At 33.6% G+C, this 19459-nt stretch overlaps 1 protein-coding gene across 1 annotated transcript; it reads right to left on the bottom strand.

Annotated features, from left to right (window-relative positions):
- Positions 1–512: 512 nt before the first annotated feature.
- Positions 513–17354, bottom strand: LOC107915173 (DNA-directed RNA polymerase I subunit 2). Its single transcript, XM_016844334.2, has 27 exons — positions 17062–17354; positions 16573–16655; positions 16367–16486; positions 15071–15147; positions 14583–14646; positions 14315–14385; positions 14086–14163; positions 13948–13993; positions 11877–12057; positions 11742–11794; positions 11527–11600; positions 11282–11399; positions 10516–10603; positions 9509–9624; positions 8062–8189; positions 7858–7937; positions 6895–7136; positions 6657–6821; positions 6365–6529; positions 6206–6280; positions 4750–4853; positions 4596–4671; positions 4028–4150; positions 3798–3938; positions 2588–2800; positions 1647–1901; positions 513–1227 (listed from the first exon to the last, which is right to left on the bottom strand). The coding sequence occupies exons 1-27, from the start codon at positions 17246–17248 to the stop codon at positions 814–816; spliced, it is 3537 nt and encodes a 1178-aa protein (XP_016699823.2). The 5' UTR covers positions 17249–17354; the 3' UTR covers positions 513–813.
- Positions 17355–19459: the final 2105 nt, after the last annotated feature.

Below are 19459 nucleotides of genomic sequence, written 5' to 3' on the forward strand. Positions count from 1 at the left end.
TCATCAACCCTTTACCGAAACCCCCCCCCCCCCTTCTCTGCCTTTAACAATTTATTACTGTTATCATTCTTTATTTCAAAAAGCTTCACACCCACAAAACTCGAGCCATCATGCTTACCTGAATCCAAAACTCCTTTTTCCACAGGGACCTCCATTCCCACCGCACCTCCAAAAATAGGATTAGAGGATTTCAACTTTCAAACATGTTATAGTAAACAATTTTTTTATGGTAATACACAAACAATAATTACCTCAAATTTTAAGAAACTATAGAAGGCATGTTGTGGAAATTAATTCAATTCAATTCAGTTTCAAATCACCATCAAATTTACTTTTGCTAATAAATCAAATATTTAAATAATTAAAGTGCACATTGAATGCAAGAATCTATGCTTTAAACACAAATTGGTCCTTAAACAATGTCTCAAACATGCTTAAATCTGGAAAAATATAGATTCCATAATACCACACAAGATTAAGCAAAACAAAACAAATAACCTACCATCAACTGCTAAAATATAATAGTTGTAGATGATTGGATTGATTCAAAATAACAATTTGAGTTCTGTTCGCTTATCAAGCCAAATTCTACAATTTAACCAATTACAACAAAAAAAAATCTCATAAAACTCAAAATAACTGCAGAATAAATATAAATAAAATACATGATATACAAACAAAATCGACTTCTCCGGTAACCATCACGGAGCAGTGTTTGGCTGAAATCAAACTTATCTCCGTCCCTTCTCTCCTTTGAAGGATCAAACAGCATTAATAAGATTTCGCCAAAACATTTGAGAACTGCAGTAGGCTTCAACCTCCAGCTTCACTACCTAGTTGTATTGTCATTTTTATGTTCATAGCCGCCAACTCAGCAGCCAGATATCTAAAAACATAAGGCATTGCGACCGTCTCCATCCCTTTGCTTGTTTGGCAAGCATGACACATAACCTTCTTCGGAGCCCTAGCAGGAGGCAACCCGCCGATCTCTCTAACGACCCGCTTTTGTGGCTGGATAATTGCAGTAGTAAGGATGCTTCCACACAGAGAGCAGACATCAGCAATGTGATAATCGGAACACGTATGGAGCCTATCATGTAATAAATATGCAGCCCCATGAGCAAGCATAGAGTCTCGTTCCATCTCTCCAAAACGTATACCTCCACCACGCTTTCTTCCTTTAATTGGCTGTCGAGTGATCTGATCAACTTGTCCAGTGGCACGGACCTGCATACAACACAATGGAGCTCAATGGGGAAATAACAGATTCCAGTAATGAATACCAAGAAATCAAAGAGTAATTGCGCATGCATCAAAATATAGAAGCAAATTCCATACAATTTAACTGCAAGCATCAATTTGATAATTGCATGAAGCTGATTTCATAAGGAAGAAAATGAATTAAACATCAAAAAATGTAGCGACAAACTAAAAGGCATTAATATATGCATACGCTTGTACTTTCAGAGACAAACAGAAGATTGGAGGTGTAATATAAATTAAAGAACAATTAAATAAATTAAATCAAGATTCTTAACATGCTATAGATTACTTATTACCCTTTTCTTGGTTAAAAGAATGCTACTTTACTACATTGGAAATGTAGAGATTTTGTAGAATATATTTAAAAAGAAAAAAATTCTAACCTGATACTTGTCAGAAACCATGTGTCTAAGACGCTGATAATACACAGGGCCAATAAATATCTCACATGTTAGTTCTGTTCCATAAACCCCACTGTATAACACCTCAACTCCATGGCAATTAAACCCACGAGCTCTTAACATGGAACCAAGTTCATCAACAAGAGACTCAGACTCTGTCTCTGTCTTTCCATTAGCTCCCTTGACTGCATCAGAAAACGGTGTTGCATCCACAAATTTCCCATGTAAGCTTCCTCCCTGTGATACGAAATAAAAGATATCACTCTTGATTCTTGAACTATTAAGCTTCTTAAAATCCTTGCAGTATATTTGGAATACATAAAAATTCACACTTAGGAACTCATAATAATTGTAAAACATGGAAGACTTCCAGTTTAACCATTGAATATAAAATTGACCACTATTCTTACACAAAAAGCCCAAACTAATGAACAAAATTTGTAAAACAAGGAAGAATTCTAATTTAAACATTCCTTCCTTGCTGCAATTTAAGCTCCATTGAGGATTACAGCATTATTCACAAATTTTTAGTTTTATCAATCTGTACTTTTTATGCCTCAATTTTTAGTTTCAATGCCACAAGCATGCACTTATCTCAGTTCATTTCCTTGATTAACTGTTAAAACTTATGCCTCAATTGGTTAATTAGTGTATTAACGTAAGGAAGAGCTTAATTTTTGTGTATTAAAATAGTTTGTCATAACATAAGGAAAAATTAGTATGAATTTAAAGTTGAAATTAAAAGGATAAGTAAAACTCCAATGAAAAATAAGACCTCTTTGAAATAAGTAAAAAAAAATTCCTCTGCTTAAAACAAATCATGTAAGTGGCTAAAAATTATCAAATGAAATTAGTTTATTGCTAACTTATATACTAAGACATGTTGATAAAAATAATACTCCTACAAAAACTAGGATTAGTACCTTAGCAGCAACAGATTCCAAAAGCATGGCTATCGTCATTCTTGAAGGAAATGCATGAGGATTGATTATGAGATCAGGGCGCATTCCTGTAACTCCTGAGAATGGCATATCAATATCTGGCCACAACTGAGAGCAGACACCTTTCTGCCCATGTCTGCTGCTAAATTTATCACCAATGATAGGGTTTCTTGGATGTCGAAAACGAATATTAACCTGCCCAAAACAGATTTGTTTAAAGGATACTGTTGCTGCTAAGGTATGATGTTTACGTCATCAATGACAGAAGGTTTTCAGAAGGAAAAAAAAAGCTTGCAAATGACCCTCTTGTACATCAAAATATTATAAAATAAAAATAATTAAAACTCCTAATGTTAGCAAAAAAAAAACTCAGAACAAAAGCATTAAGTAAATGGAGGTGTTATCATACAAGTATTGCTCTTTACTTATTCTAAATTATCAAGTCACCAGAAGTTATTAACTATTTGAAACACATTAGATAATATGATAAATACAGAAACTGATTTTAATGATCTATGGACTTGCGATCAGTATATCCTAGAAAAAAAATGTAACAGATCTCTTGATAACACACAAGCTAACACAACAGCTATGCTAATTTCAACACTGAAAACCAGGAAAGCTGAGTGACAGCAGTAGTATTAACTACAAATAACAAAATGGAGAAAAATCTTTTATACACTCCAGCATATGTAGGATTCCTCAGCATAGATTATGAAAGAGCTTTTCCACTGCAAAAGCAAAAGACATTTGACTCCCAAAATTTTTTAATTTTTAGCTTACAAAGAAAGCTCTTTGAGCTTTTAGATGAAGCTATAAATCCAAAATTCTTCAAAAGGATCTAGTAACAAATAACTAATGATATTTTTTTTATACTCACTTTATCCTTCATTAATTCAGAAATTTATGGCAAAAATTATACTGTTTAACATTAAAAATTTATTATTTGTTCCTGAGGATAATAAAAATTATTTAACCAAGCTTGTGAAGTTACGGTGTATGGATATGAAATAATAACCTTTATTTATTTCTTTAATCTAAAAGGTTATGATTTAGTTAAATAGGTTGAGTGTACTAATTTTTTAATTTAATTTATTTAAGTTTGAGAAGCATCAGATTAGTTTTAGCAAGGGCAGACATACACTAGGCTTTTCTCGGATAATGAATGACTGAAAGATGCTGTGCAACTTACCTTCTCAAGATGCTGTTTATTTTTGGTATCAACCGCAACATAGTCAACAATAGCCATTTCTGAACCCTTGTGGTTGTAGACTCTCTTTGAATTTGTTACCTGATTAATGGTACTACAGTATGGTTCGTTTCCATGTATGACCTGAAAATTTCCACCAATGACTTGGACACCAAAACAATAACAGGAGAGTTTGAATAATAAAATAAGCAAAATACATGATAGAATCTAACCTGGCCAACATATGGAAGTCCATCGGAATCAACAAAAGAAGATATTGCCTTATCTGAATGTTCTCTTTTAAAAATTCTCTGTCCTTGATTGCTCTTACCCTCACACAAGTCAATAGTTTCCGTCTACCAAATAATCAACATTAGAATAACCAATAGTAAAAAGCCACATAACAAAGAAAACCAAGTGTAAGCATTAGCATGAAAGAATATAAGGGTAAAAGAGAGACAAACAAGAAAGAGAAAAATTGTAAAAATACGATGCACATTGTTCTTTAATATCTATAAGGTGTTGCGTATACCAGGACCAGGGAAACTGTGTACAACAGAAATAGTTTTGAAGCCACGTTCCAAAACTTTTATTCTTATTTAAAGATACAAACACTGGTTCTTAAATAATTAAATTAATAGTATCACATTGAGTACAGAACAAAAATATTTTTGACCTTGACTGGCAATAAGGAGAAAAATAATCAGTCTCCTTGAGAACTGGTTCCATAAATAAGAATACTCCAAAACTATAAGACAAGAAGCAAAAGTAAATAAACCATGCAGGAAGATAAGGGCAAACCTGGTATATCTGTCCACGACACATCCCACGTTCCACAGCAGACTTATTCAAAATCATCGCATCTTCCATATCATATCTACATAATAAATACAGTTTAAATTCAGGAACCTTCAACAGGATAATGTTACTCCAGATACTTAACTAAAATGCATACCCTGTATATGCAAGCACTGCTACTATTGCATTAGTTCCTGAAGGATAATCATCCAAGCCATATTTTGTATATGTTTTTGTGCGCACAATTGGTGTTTGAGGAGTCTGAAAATAGCCCAGAAAGTTTGTAAACCAAAAGCAAATAACAAGATGACAGTCACCATTACCAGAATAGAGTAGGCAGAGTTCCCAGGCCCCAGTAATTGAAGACAAAGAAGATTAAAACAATTATCATCAAAAAACAAAGAAAGGATTGTAATTTATCTGGTCATATTTTAAGTTCCTTAGAAAGTTTGTGGACTCTTTAAGAAAATCATTCCAGAGTGTAAAAAGAGATATCCCTGTTGTAGATCAATTTGTTATTCTGAAGTATTACCCTATGTTCAATTGGAGGGAGCATAAATACCACAAAGATTAGCTAGACAATCTGGACATTAAAATCGATATATCTCACTAAAAAAAAGGGTTTAAATGGAATATATAGCCATGCAACCATGTGAAAATGTACAATATGAGATTGACATCAATGCTAAGTCAAAAGCATAAGCTGAGGTGTTCTACCCTCCAATTAGACAAAGCATTTCAACTCTTATGAGATGAGGTCTAGGCCTCAAAGCATTCAAGTACAAGCCTCTCAAGAGTCCCTTCTAATGTACTGCTTGAAATTTTGAAAAAAAATCAGCATTGAAAAATAAAACACTAAGTTTTTAAGTTCTGAAAATTAAGTATTGAACTTTTACTATAAAAACTGTTCACTACTCTACAGAAAATTAAATACTAGATATATATTAAATTAATTGATTTCTCTAAAATATTATAAAATAGTAAAAGTTAAAGAGGAAAAGTAATAATTAAAATGTAAAGAATATAAGGTTAAAGTAATTATAAAAGAAATTCCATCAATAAAATTGATTGAATACATTAAGTAGATTCTAAAACTTTTGGAAGAATATCGGCAATGAGAAGAATATTAGCAGAAGTGAACCAGAAGTAGTATCACTTTCTAAAAGAAAATTCTAATCAATCAATTAACACGTAAGAGAAACAATTTCCAAAGGGTCATTTTTTAGATTTTATGTTATAATTGAAGACATTGTTTTATCAAATAGTAGTGAATGAATTGGTCAAATGACAACTGATATATTACCAATTCGTACCAGCCATATCAAATGCAAGTGCCCATAATTTTTTTTCAACCCCAATCACACTGAAACCAGAATATAACCCCTAAACAATAATTTTCTCCTAATTTAATGAAAAGAAACTCACATGAGAAAATTACCCTAACATAACTAATATCAATAACTCTCAGCATCAAGAGCAGGAACAGTACCACATATATACAAATAACTAAATAAGTCAGAACACCAAAGGAAAATTCTGTTGAAAAAACTAGAGATTAGCACACAATCATGTACGACTTCCCAAAAAGGGAAAAAGAAAGGAAGAAGGAGGACCTGAAGATGGTACAGCTTTTGATCCGCGCGTGAATGTAGTGCTTGCAAAGAAAAAGCCATTGTTTGTTTTGCCATCTACAAAGCCAAATGTAAATACAAAGCAAAACATTGAAATTTAAACATACAGTACAATGTTATTCTCAGAACATGGTAGAACACCTGGCACTGGTACATGTTACGTGGACTTTGATTATGGTCTGACCAAGGTGTAAGATTAGCAACCACACTAAGCATTGCAGTTGGCATAAGTTCTTCATGAGTTGCAGGAAAAGTAGTACTTCTTCCTCCATTCCCACCATCTGGACATTTTATTTCCATGAAAACCTATAAAACAGAAGAATTAACTCCCGGCTGCTAACTTAATATTAGAACTAGTCCACATGATTGAGGTCAGAAATTTGAAAATATAAATGAAAAGGATCTAGAAGACAGAGGAGAAAGCCGTATTCACCTGTTCAAAGGGCCCAATATGTTCAATATCCTTCCCATCCGAAGATGGGATAGAAATATTTCTGACTGGCCGAATAAATCTAGATGGAGAAGTGAACAGGTACAAACCAGGATATGTGCCACCCAAGCTTAGAGGAACATACCCCACTTCCAAGTCATCAGGAATCTGAAAAACACTATACAAATTTTAAAAATAATTTAATAAAAATGGAATCGTGCAATTAGCAACTAGAACAGACCACTGAAGCAGCTGACACTTTCAATCTCCGCAAATGAGCAACAACTTTGTCAGCTTCACCAGAGGATAAAGAGCCAATAACACAACCATCTAGAAGAACAGGAAGAGATCGAGGAGGCCCAGCATGATCAACTTTTGGCCATGAAGTTGTCATTCCAACCCCAACTAGGACATCAAGAATAGACATTCTTATTTTAAAAAAATCTCTAATATTTCCTTGTGAGTTGTAGTACGATGTAATTCCTGGCATAAAAATTAAGCAAAGAAATTACATGTCAAATACATATGAATAAACACTTTTAGTAATTTGTGGGTAACAGATAAAAGATGCATGAGCATGTACATGTACATGTACATGTACATGTAGTTTGTTCCTTCCTTTAAGGCAAGAAAAGAAAGGAAAAAATATTCATTATGAGATTAGAAGCCAACAACAACCAATATTGTTCATTACTTGTTTTAGTTGGAGGCTAGATTTATTCAACTCAACTGCAGTTTCAAACCCCATGTTTTACTTGCTTTTCTTCACATTTCCTAACCATATTTTATAAATCAATCTTTTCTACTCTTCTTTTTTTTAAAGGGATAATCAGCAGGTTATGCATTTGGATACAATTTAAATATAGGCTATCTGAGCAAATGTGCAATCATCATACAACCATTTAGAAATAGCCAACTCAAGCCCCACCAAGTCCAACATTAAAACAGATTATATCAGTTTCAGACAGTTATAACAAATCAATTTGCCTTCATCCATAAACAGTAATAATGCTTCCGGAAGAAATAAGTAACAATCACAAAAATGGAGGCTAACATTGTCAAGAACAAGCTAAACATCTAGTAACATTCATCCCTTCAAACTTGAGGCTCCTAAACAGTTGTTTCAAGAAAAATAAAATTACTTCAAATTTAGCAGCAAAATATTCAAAGGACCAAAAAGAAAAGCAAATAAAGGTCGACTTACGGCAAGTACACGTCATGTGATTCAGTAACCCGCAAGGCTCTCCATCAGGAGTGTGCACTGGGCAAAGAAATCCCCAAGATCTATAAATCAAAAGAATGAGGTGTTACAAAAATAATAAATAAATAAATACAAGAGCCTCATGAATACAAAAGCCTAAAGTGAACAAAAACAAATAGCTGACTATGTTGGCAAACAGATGCGTACTCAGGTAGCAACTTCCGAACACTGGTTGTTCGAAGTCCAGCGAATGAAGCCCCACGATGAACAGACCGAAAAAACGAAATAAATCGTAGGTAGTTAAGCCTCTCTGCCTGAACCGTGAAACCAGCCCTCTAGTGAAACAAAAGAAAACTATTAATGATTTTCCAACCTTTACAAGTGCACCCTATAAAGCTTTAAACATAAGATACATACAAGGCATAGATACTAAACGAAACTCTCACACATGTGAAGCGGCAAATTTAAACAGTAACCTCCAAAGGGCAGTTACTTCACTTATTAGTTAGAGATATAGATAACCACAAATGTGCATGAATACTCTCAAAATATGCTTCAAAATAGACTGCTAATCGGTTTCAACATTTATATCAGACTCATAAACAGACATTTCAATCTCTGCGCAAGCACAAGCATCTTGTGGCAAAACCAATGGAAATCTTTCTTTCCTTTTCCTTTTAGCTTCAATTATCTAAAAAGATAAATCAGTAATGATATAATTTCAAGTGATTTCGTGATTATTTTCCAAGGATTAAACAGCATACTTTCCATCCATGTGAGTTAAACTACAAGGTCATATATGGCATTGTGCACCCTAGAATCAGACCTTGAAAAGATCAATAAAACCAAGGCCTCTTTTTGAATCCACCCATGTTTTCTTAGAAAAGACCAATAAAACCAAGGCCTCTTTTTCTTTCCACCCGCATTTGCTTACAACTTCATTCTCCATCAAGTCACATCTTCTTACAGTTAATCTCATGTGACTTCATCTCAGACATCCAAATCACCTTAAATAAGTCCCTCACATTGCCAATTTCCATTATCTCTACCTTTCACTGATAAATTAATTGGATATTATTTTATAACCAAAAGAATTTTTATTTGACATGTTAACTGCCTCCATTTTCTCCAGATCAGCTATATTCACAGATATAAAAGTCAATTCATTAAAAAGAGCTCAGCTCGCTAACCAGTATTACATTTTCATTCACTGGCAGCCTTCTTGTGCTACGATAGTATTTCAGCTATAGCGAGGGAACAAGGTGAATTTACCAGCAGCAACGAACATCATTAATCATCTTTCTACACACACCGAGGAATAAACAAAGCTTCACTTCTATGGCTGATCGACTTTAAAAACATGGCCAATGGTAAAGAAAGTCACTACCCAGCCATCATCCCGCCAAAGCAAGGTCATTACATTTCACATGAATGAACAATAAGTCTTTCCCAAATTCTGGAACCAATTCCAGTCATCAGGCTAATCGTGCTTCAGCACAATGGGAGCTCAAGCAAGAGTTGGACGAGCTTAATAAAAGGGTCAAAGAAAAGAAAACTTAACCTAACAATTCAATTTCATAGTTTAAGTTGACATTTTTGACATCCACACACATAATTGAATATTGGAAATAAATATATGAATGAAAGAGCTGACCTGCTGTAAATCTAAACCTGTTTGTGTTATCAATCTTCCAGTTTTCAACAAATTCTCAATTGCTGTACCAATTTGCTTCGAAGAATTTTTGTCCATCACCTTCTTGACATCTTTTACTGCATCGTTGCACAACCAATAAGAGCAATATCAGTCCACAAGTGGAAACAAGCAGCAGGATTTTTGCAAATTAAAAATCTAGAGTTAGTCATCTTAAGCAGCAAATTAGGACAAGATGCAGGCTAAAAGAAATTTGCTTATCATTTTCATGCATTGAAATCTAGCAAAATTTCTTACGTGACAGCAAGAATTAATTAAAAGAACAATAAATACAAAACTTCATGGCAGTACTATGGGAAAAATAGGAAACGTAACATCACCAAGCATGAAAAGCCCAGCACTTTTGCATTTGATGTCTTTAGATCACTTTTAAGCATTTCAAAATAAACAACAGAAACAGGATGGAGATGCTTGTTATTTTTTCGCTACAAAAAAATATATTAGAGATTTGGAACACCAATTGTCCTTATAGAAGCAGGACACTAAAAAGTACCTATTCAACACTTGAAACTCAAGAGTACACTTGGAAGCCTGAACAAAAAAGCTCAATGCATGAATGCGAGATATAAGATGCCATCCAAGGTCCCACTGGAGATCTTAAGTGTGGTAGGTAAGATCAGGTAAATGGTGGGATGTTCAGGATCAGGCATCATAGGGTTATCAGGTTTGGACAAGTCAATTCCAGTTTATCTTAAATCAGGTTTATCCAACTTCTTCCAAATTGAACATTCAATGGAAACAATAGTATTGATCATAAAACAACTAACTACAGTAGAATTAAAGTATACGGTGGTTCAAAAGAAATGAATGAAACTAGTAATGGTAAAGCTTTCAGCCACCAACAGGAAGCAGAAGATGCAAAATATTAGAAACGCTATAAAACAGAACATGATGGTGCAGAAAGAGAAAGCAGGTTACAGAAAAGATAGAATGGGCAAGGCATAACATACAGCTGCAGAAATCAAAATTTTGGCTGTTGTTATTAATCTTATCTTCAACAAGCTTTTTTCCTTTGCGCAACCAATCTTCCAGTTTCTCCTGAAAAAATAAATGATGGGTTAAAATCAATCTTTATGTGAAATTACATCAACGAAGCTGATTTAACATGGTACATGTACTGCTAGCTGTTCCATGCATTAGTGGATAAAATAAGAGAACAATGATAACAAATCCTGATTAAAAAAAATTATTTCCAACGACCAAAGAACTACTGCAAGGTTTACTAAAAGAATAATGTATACTATATAAATGTAGCTTAAGGAATAGAAAACATAGGTGAAGATTATATTACCCATTAGCTTTTGATGTAATTCAATAATCAATTATGTCGGTTTAAATTTTATTTACAATAAATGTATTTAATTAATTGTCCTAATCCAGTTATGCCAGAATACAAACTTAGAAAAAGTTATAAATCTTGTCAATCAAATAACTAACCATCATTGAAAATTACATAGATTACTCATTGAAGGAATTCCCATCATATAAAAATAACTTTTAAATAGTATTATTTTAGTAAAATAATTAAAAAAATAAATAATGCAATTCACATGCAAATCACATGAAATTAACTGAAACTAATTACGAAAGGTCAACCGGTTGATGCATATCATTATACTTTTAGTAATAAATTACCCTGATTTCATGGATTCATTAAATATTTTAAATGAGTAAAAGAAAGGGAAAAAATCTTCAAATAGTTAAAAGTCTGTCTACCTTAAGGTAAATTGTAATTAGATGGCCAGGCAGTAAAATTTCCTGATTTTGCAAAGAATCTGAGTTATCAGGCGCAGAAGTTTGATCTACAAGCGAGAAAAGTTTCTGCACCATAAAGCTGAAGAGAAGAAGTTAAATAGAAAACAAAAAGGTACAAAGAATGTGTTCATGAAACAACAGTACGTGACAAGTTTACTCTAAAATATTAAGTTGAAGCTAGGGTAAAGAGAACCTCTATAACTTACATAAGCAGATTAAACTTGTCATTGTTGTCATTCAAGTGAACAAATATGCGATTCCTCAGCACTGCATCAGCAACCTAAGTATATAATAATAGAGAAAATAATAGGGCACTAAATGTCTCAGAATTCACTCTAAAAAGATCTCAAGGGAATGAACTAGCTTCTGTTATTTTTACACCACAAAAGGGGACATTTTACAGACAACAAATACAACTTACAGAAGAATAACTCTCAGTTTCCATCCCCTCCATCACAGGTTGGAAGTGTTCCCCTACATTTACAACAAAGGATATTACTATAGATGCTCAACATATGAAATAAAATGATAATTAGACAAGTATCATAGTAAGCACCAATATGCAGTAGACACTGGTCCTTAGTAAAAAGCGCCAAGTGCCGAACTTCATCAAGAATAATCTTGGCTCTTTCACCAACAAGTTGCGAGCCAACAGCTCCCTTTATGTCGCCATCTTTCTCATTATAGCAGCATGTCAATTTTGTATAAATTTCGTGATCATTAGTGTCAATCAGAGCCTACTAAGAACAATCAGAATTAGAACCAGAAATCAAAAGGATTTAAGAAATATATCTACGAACAGTAGGCATAGATCAAGCGGATAAAATTCAAGAGCTTAAGAAACTACAAGAAGAAGAAGCAAGGACAAATCTTGTTTTGTTGAAAGTGTGGCAAAGAAGCAGATCACATTAAACCTAATTTTATGTCACAAGGAAACAAATTGATGGTGTAGATTAAAAAAGATGGAGATATATGAAGGTGAAATACTGAGGCCCTGTTTTCTTGGTGTTTTTGCTTTCCGACAGTTGTCCCTTGTTTTCCCTTTTTTTTCCTTTGGGGGGCTTTTCATGTTGTATTGAAAAATAAAGTAAATAGCAAAAGCATTAATCAAATAGAGCCCAGGAAGTATGCAATACATGGAAATCATACTTTGAGGCTTGCATAAGCATAAGCTGAAACACGGAGGACTTGAAAAGATTGGGACAACTGCAACAAGATTGTGATGTACAATAAAAATATTGGCTGTAAGAAAAATACTATCAAGAGAACAAACCATTCAATGTTCATAAGTTCTCAACCAAACAAAACTTAGATAGAAGAAATTAACTGAATTAAGTGAAAGATGACACTCAAGCTACTGAAGGGGAAAAAATGTAGACATTAAAAAAGTGCATTGCTTCTATTGACAAAACTAGAATACCTCAACATAATTGGGGAAGAGCACAACTCTAACAAGTACAAAAAGGGTATTGGGAAATCCTTAGTATTCCAAACTAAGGCTCCATTTTAGTAGAAAACTATAAAATATAATTTTTTTTCTTAAGGTGTTCTCCAAAAAAATAGTCATTTCCTGTTATTTGAATGGCTACAAGAAAATCAGCTTGTGGAGTTTCTTTGAAATAAAAAACACCAAACACTTTCTTCTTTCCTCTCAGTTCCCTTTCCTTTAGATTCCCTGTTTAACCTCTCTCTGAGCAGAACAACATCAAACTCCAAGTCCTGTTGGTGAAGCTAGTCATCTTCTCATTAAACAGTTTACTTTTCCATCATTAACATGCATCATGATCTTAACCCAAATTAAGCAAAATTCTTCACAATACATCAAACTCGCTTCAAGTTCATCATGAAAACTCATAACAATAAAAACAGTAAAGGAACCAAATAGCAATTTTTGAGCAGAGAAAGGATAATCTTTTGGTGTCTTGTCAAGGGTGGTATGTGGATTTTAGTAGGTAAACTTCAGATAAGGAGGCCAACTTTCAACAGATCAGCTTGGATTTTAAAGCTTAACAAGAGAGCTTGTGGAGGAGAGAGAGCTCTTGTTGGAGAGAAAAAGAATGTGGAGGACAAGCCAGTTAGCTTTGCCAGTAGCTATGAGCAGAAACTTGCAGGTCAACCAAGTTGGAAATCAGAGTGAAGAAGGTGTTTAGTTGGCTGTTATGTGTTTCAAGGAAAGGAAGAAAGGAATGTGGACTGAAGGGGGAGATTGCGGACTTGGAGAAGGAAATCAGGTGCTAGGCTGATCGCCAGATGCTTTAGGAGTAACCAACAGTGTTGATCATCAGTATGCTTTGGTTTCTGCGGACCAATAGGCCATTGAGTTATTAGTTACAAGCTAGGGGATACCCCAAAGGGTTCCAAACTTTTTAATATCCAAACAGAAAACACAGAAGATGGATTCTAGAAGCCATTTCTGAGGCTACTAACAACCATTTAGAAACATCAATCAAACTATATAGGACAAACATGATTCTAACAGGTTCGAAGATGATTCCATACAGTTCCCAGTATATTATCACACATTCACAATAAGGTAAAACTGGTTTCCCAAAGTATCACATAAGAAAAGCTTGAAGAGAAGTATATTGCGAGCAAGGGAATGTATGTAAAAGAACCGGTGGCTACACCTTAAGTACAATGCCAACAGGAAGCATGTATTCCTTCCCCTGTATCCTGCAAACATAAATTAAAACAAAATGTATAAGCCTGTTCTATAATCAAACACAACAAGCATCATGTTTCTACTTCAGCTCAGAATTTCTTACCAGAATCCAAGTCTTGCACTCCCATTACGAAGATAATATAACTTAACTGTTACAGAAGACAGGTCATCTCTCACACACCTAGAATAACAATTATATGAGCATCCAAAACAATTTTGAGCAGCAGAATAAGAAAGATCTAATAAGCTCTTTAGTGATCCAATGAGATGCTGGAATAATAACTTGAATGAAAAGAAGGTAATTATAAAGTTATATCTATAAAAACAAGAACCTTATTACAACTGCTTTATCAGTATAACCCTCCCGACGTTCGCGAAATGAATTCCGTTCCAAGCTCATAGGCTGAAAATAAAATACTGCCTCAGTATGCAACATTTTATAATCAAAGAAATGAAAGGAATGGGAGGGTAATTAAGAAACAGTCATCTTACAATAGGTTTAGTATTCTATTCTAGACGTATGAATGATATTAATTTCATTAATCTGAAACAAAAAAGGTTAACTCGTCAACCAAAATTAAAGAGTTCTGGCTCACTCACATAATTCCGTTTCGGCAATATCAAAGCCCGGACAACTCTCTCAAGCCCATTCAGAATGAAATAGCTGCATTGCCATAAAAATTTTAAATGGCTTTTAAAATGCTATAAGGAAAACGAAAACTAGACAAAAAAGGGGAAACTGGATATAGAATGCACTATGCATAATTTAGTGTTAGAATCTCATACAGAAATGGTATCATTTCTGTGTAAGATTCATATAGTTCCACACCATACAAACAATTAGTGGTTTACTTATACTATAAGATTTTATGCTCCTAAATACAAGAAACATAGGCTTGAATGAGTCTAATAACGTAAAATATGCAAAACACTAGTGCAATTACAAAAGGGCAAAAAGAAAGCAAAAGGGCGAGCAATCTGAAATATATCATGTACAATTCCAAACAAATAAAATATGCACATGCTGATATTGCTAGAACTTCTAAGGATGTCAAACATAAATGGTGAGAGATCAATCAATTACTCACCCACCCATTTCTCGTGCCTCTTCTTTGCAAGCAACCAGTTTCTCGGGATTAGCACCTTGCAAGTAACAACGTTTTGACTGCATAAAATAAAATACACTCAGCACATGAGTACCAAAGTAAAGCAGAATAAAATTACTATAATAGATAATCCAAGAAAAGAACAAGGTTGGATTAAAAAATCATTAATTCACAGTGATGCTGTAAAATGTGAGCTAATTCTACATTAACAGTGGGGGAAATGAAAGATAACACCTTGTTTGCAAACTGCCAATGCAAAAGTATCTCTATTTCACATGCAGGGGTCATGACAGTCATGCTCCTGCTTTACTGTTACCCTTAATTAAGACAGAAGAAGGTGTAGGCAGGAATGAATCAACAACCAAGTCCCTTTTCTTCTTCTGTATTTTTTCTTTTTCTAACGTTGCACATCAAATCATTGCACTAATACTTACAAGTCACGTGCATCAAATAATTAGCATCTATTCACCACCAGAGAATAAATACATCTTGCAACAAAAGCAAAGGAAGACATAATTGCAACATAAGGTTTGATGCAAGCATATTGAAAAGTTTTAGTTTTGAAAGCATTTTTTAAAACAATTTGTAAGATAAAATATTATCAGAACATAAACAAATAAGTAGTAGTTAACATGGCATAGGTAATAGGTTAAAGCAAGAACATAAAAGTGTAATTTGATGAATTTGACAAACTAGAAGAAGCTGACAACAATACCAGCAACTTAAATTAAAAGTTTCATGGCAACATGAAGACAGCACCAGTACTGTAGTCAGGCTTTTAGGTAGCTATGTCTTACATGGTAAAACAGATAGAGGAAAACTACACTTCCAGCTTTAGTAGAAATAGCTATAAACTCATAGCATCTGGCCTTAGGACTTGGGTCAAATTTCCAAAAAAGAAAAAACTTATTAACAGATCTTCATTGTCTTATAAGAAACTGGATATGCTTTAATATTCTTGGAAAATTAAATAAAGTAAATACTAAATAAAGATGTAAACGAAGTAATAACGCCACTTTTTACAATTAATCACTTAAATCTTACTAAAATAAGTCTATGGTTCCAAATAGTGATCAATACAAAGCAAAGTAAATGACCTCATTCTGAAAATTAAAGAAAATGAACAATTATAAGCAGCTAGAGCAATACGATACTCCCATAATCTAAAATTAATTTGCTCATACACTAGTAAAACATGCTATGCAATTCACTTAGACAAATATTCTTGGTAAAACATAAAATTAAGTGAAGATGACAAAAAGAATGAAAGAAACTAACCCTTAACATTATGGGAAATTCTCCAAAATTAACTTTTTCTCTTATAACAACTCCGCCATTCCACTGAAAGCAAACATCCATATGCAAGCTCCCCGTATAAGAAATTTTTGCTTGTCTACACTGTTTAAAAGAAATGCAATAATTAATAAATAAAATAAGAAACCCACTATAATCGAAGACCAGGAAATTATGTTGTAAATTTTTACTTCAAATGGAAGCAATGCTCCAGCTGACGTCTTCGAAGATCGATCCTTTTGTGGTGGAAATATCTCAGGATGATCCAGCCAGAGTAAAATACGAAGTCAAGAACAAACATCAACACACTTGCACTTAAGAAAAAAATTACAGTTATGTTTGCCTATCAAACTTGAAACACTAAGTCCAACATAATTGCACTATATAACTCCTCAAATCACCCGTTTCACTCAAGTAAACAATAGAAAAAAAAACAACAATCAAACAGTGACTTATTCCTTGACCACGAAAATTAACTAATTTCCCAAAAAGAATGTAGCTTTATTCCATACATTCATATTCACCTTCTATTACTACGAAAACATTATTCAAAATTATTTTATTTCTTTGAGCTTTTGGACGCAAAAACCAAGTAACAGAATCAACAACCAGGAAGAAACTAAAACTTAGAAACAAGAAAAATCCATTAAAATAAATTCCAACAAGAAAAAAAAGGATATTTCTAAGGGTTTTGGTGGAATTGGGATCGAATATTTGCACAGGCTTGACGCGTTTAAGCATAATTTCCAAGCCTTCATCGATCATGTAATCGAATGACTCGATATGGTGTTTGAATAGCTCCTTTAGTTCTTCGAGCTCTTTAACGCTCGGCGGCTGCCCCGGTCTCTTTCTCCTTTGCGTTTCCATCACTGTTCCTTCTCCTTGTTTTCTTTACTGTTAATAATTGGGAGGAAAATGTATTGCGGATGGCGAGGGAAACTGGAAAAAGGGTTTAGGGTTTAGACCAGGAGAGGGTAAGTTACATTTTGGCTGGGACTTAAACTAGAAGTTCATATGGGCCACTCATTATTTTCTCCCATGCCCATAACACAAAGAACAATTGGGCTAAAATATTTTCATGAATCGGGTCCGACCATAAAACTTAAAAGATTTTGTATTAAATGTACACAACATTTTGTAGTGGGAGAATTTGAGTAAAAATATAAATTTAAAAAATAAATTTGTACAAAAAAAATGCTTGTTTTCTAAACATGTCAGGCTTTAGGTAAGTTTTTTTAGGTTGGGACCCTGCCTGAATTTGCAAAAAAAAAATGTTATTTTGTCGCTGTTGTTTTATTGTTTTGTTATTATTTTACTATTATATTGCTATTAATTTATTGTTATTATTTGGATATTGTATAAATCTTATTTTATTGTTAAATTTGTTATTATTTTAGAGGTATTTGCTTGCTAAGTTGTACTTATTTTAGTGTTATTTAAGTTTTTTTTTTAAATCTATTTCTACGAAAGGGTCGGGTCAAGCTTGGGTTTTAGCATTTTTATTTGGTCCACGCTTGGGCAAAATTTTAGACCCATTTTTTGAGCCAAGATGAACCCAAATCTAGAAAATGGATGTAAATTTTTTACTTGACCCAACTCGACATATAGACAACTCTAATTGTATATGGTTCCCACATGGTTGAGTTTAAATCTTATAAGTCAACTAACGTCAAGGGAATTTTTTATTTTATTTTATTTTATAAAACTTACTCAGTTTTAACATACAAAAAATAAAGTGTACGCGAGCCATATCATCATACAACATATCATTGGCGGTTCAGTTGAAGAACTTGACACTAACGACAATGGTGGTGGAAGCGGCTCAAGATGTGCACAAGTCATCTCATCATGCGAGGGAGAAGAACTACTATGATACCTGCAACTGAACCACCTCCGACATGGAGAGTAGAAAGGTTTGAGAGATTTTCGATTACTCCATCCACTAAACTCATATCAGTGCCCATCTAAAAATATAAAGGTGTTGGACATCCAGCTTTCATTCGGACTACTAAGGATTTGGTTAGGCTTCATAACTCTTATCTTATGGTTATTATTAAAATGGGGGTTCATCAAAAACATGCTCGTTTAGTTATCAACAAGATTCATTTTTTATGCTTGGAAAGATACTACCACCGTTGATTATTAAGTTGGCATTTGGATGTTGTTAAGATCAAACATGATTTATATCAATACACTCTGCGGCACCTACACTTGTTACATTCTTCTATAAATCATGTTTTTTTTTCTTCCACTATTTATACTAGCTCTAGGTTTAAAGAATGTAAATTGCTATGGGAATACCTAAGTAATGTTGCTAGAACTCACCACTTGCCTGGGGTTATGATTGGTGATTTCAATGAGGTTTTATCCAAGGGTAGCAAGAAATGTAGGGCTCCTGATTCTAGCTACCATTTATGTTTCTTTAATGAATGCCTTAAAAAGTGTAACGTGATAGATATTGGTTTTAAAGGCATGAGGTTCACTTGGACTAACCTTTGAAACCGTAGTTATTTAATTCAAGAAAGATTTTATTATGTTTTTGCAAACTCGTATTAGATGACACCTTGCCTAAAAGCTTCACTCACAAGGGCAAAGCGAGAAAAAAAATTTGGAGTCAGAATTCAATTGTATATTTTTACGATAGTAAAAATGTAATTTTATAATTTTAATAGCCTATATCTTTATAACTTTTAAAGGATTAAATCAATTTTTTGTCATTTTTGGAGGACAATGTGCAATTTTACCGTTACTAATTTAAAATTTTTATAAACAATAAATGGGCCTACATGAAAAAAAAATCATTTTAGAGGGGGTCAGGGCCCCTGCCAACCCCCCTGGATATGCCACTGTTTACTTACCTTCCTAAGACTAGGTTTGGTCATTGCCTAGTCTTGCTTAATTTATCCAACCCCATATATCAAACTTGTAATGAACCCTTTCGTTTCTAAAAGATTTAGCTCTATCACCCTAGGTTCTTGTTGATTCTTGATCATTTTGTAAAACTCATAACCCACTGTTCACTCATATATCGAGGATTTCATTAAACACCTCCATGGTTGGAACCCAACAATTTCTCAT

The sequence above is a fragment of the Gossypium hirsutum genome, chromosome D10 (assembly GCF_007990345.1).
Source record: "Gossypium hirsutum isolate 1008001.06 chromosome D10, Gossypium_hirsutum_v2.1, whole genome shotgun sequence".
Lineage (NCBI taxonomy): Eukaryota > Viridiplantae > Streptophyta > Magnoliopsida > Malvales > Malvaceae > Gossypium > Gossypium hirsutum.

Bases quoted from the DNA above. Each gene is read 5' to 3' on its own strand.
- LOC107915173 (XM_016844334.2), bottom strand. From the start codon at position 17,248: ATGGAAACGCAAAGGAGAAAGAGACCGGGGCAGCCGCCGAGCGTTAAA. The intron at 10,604-11,281 runs GTAGACAGACTT...TTATTTTTTCAG, and splicing joins TAATTACAATTTACCTTAAG to GAGAAACTGGAAGATTGGTT. The intron at 1,228-1,646 runs GTTAGAATTTTT...TGTTGTATGCAG, and splicing joins TGGTTTCTGACAAGTATCAG to GTCCGTGCCACTGGACAAGT.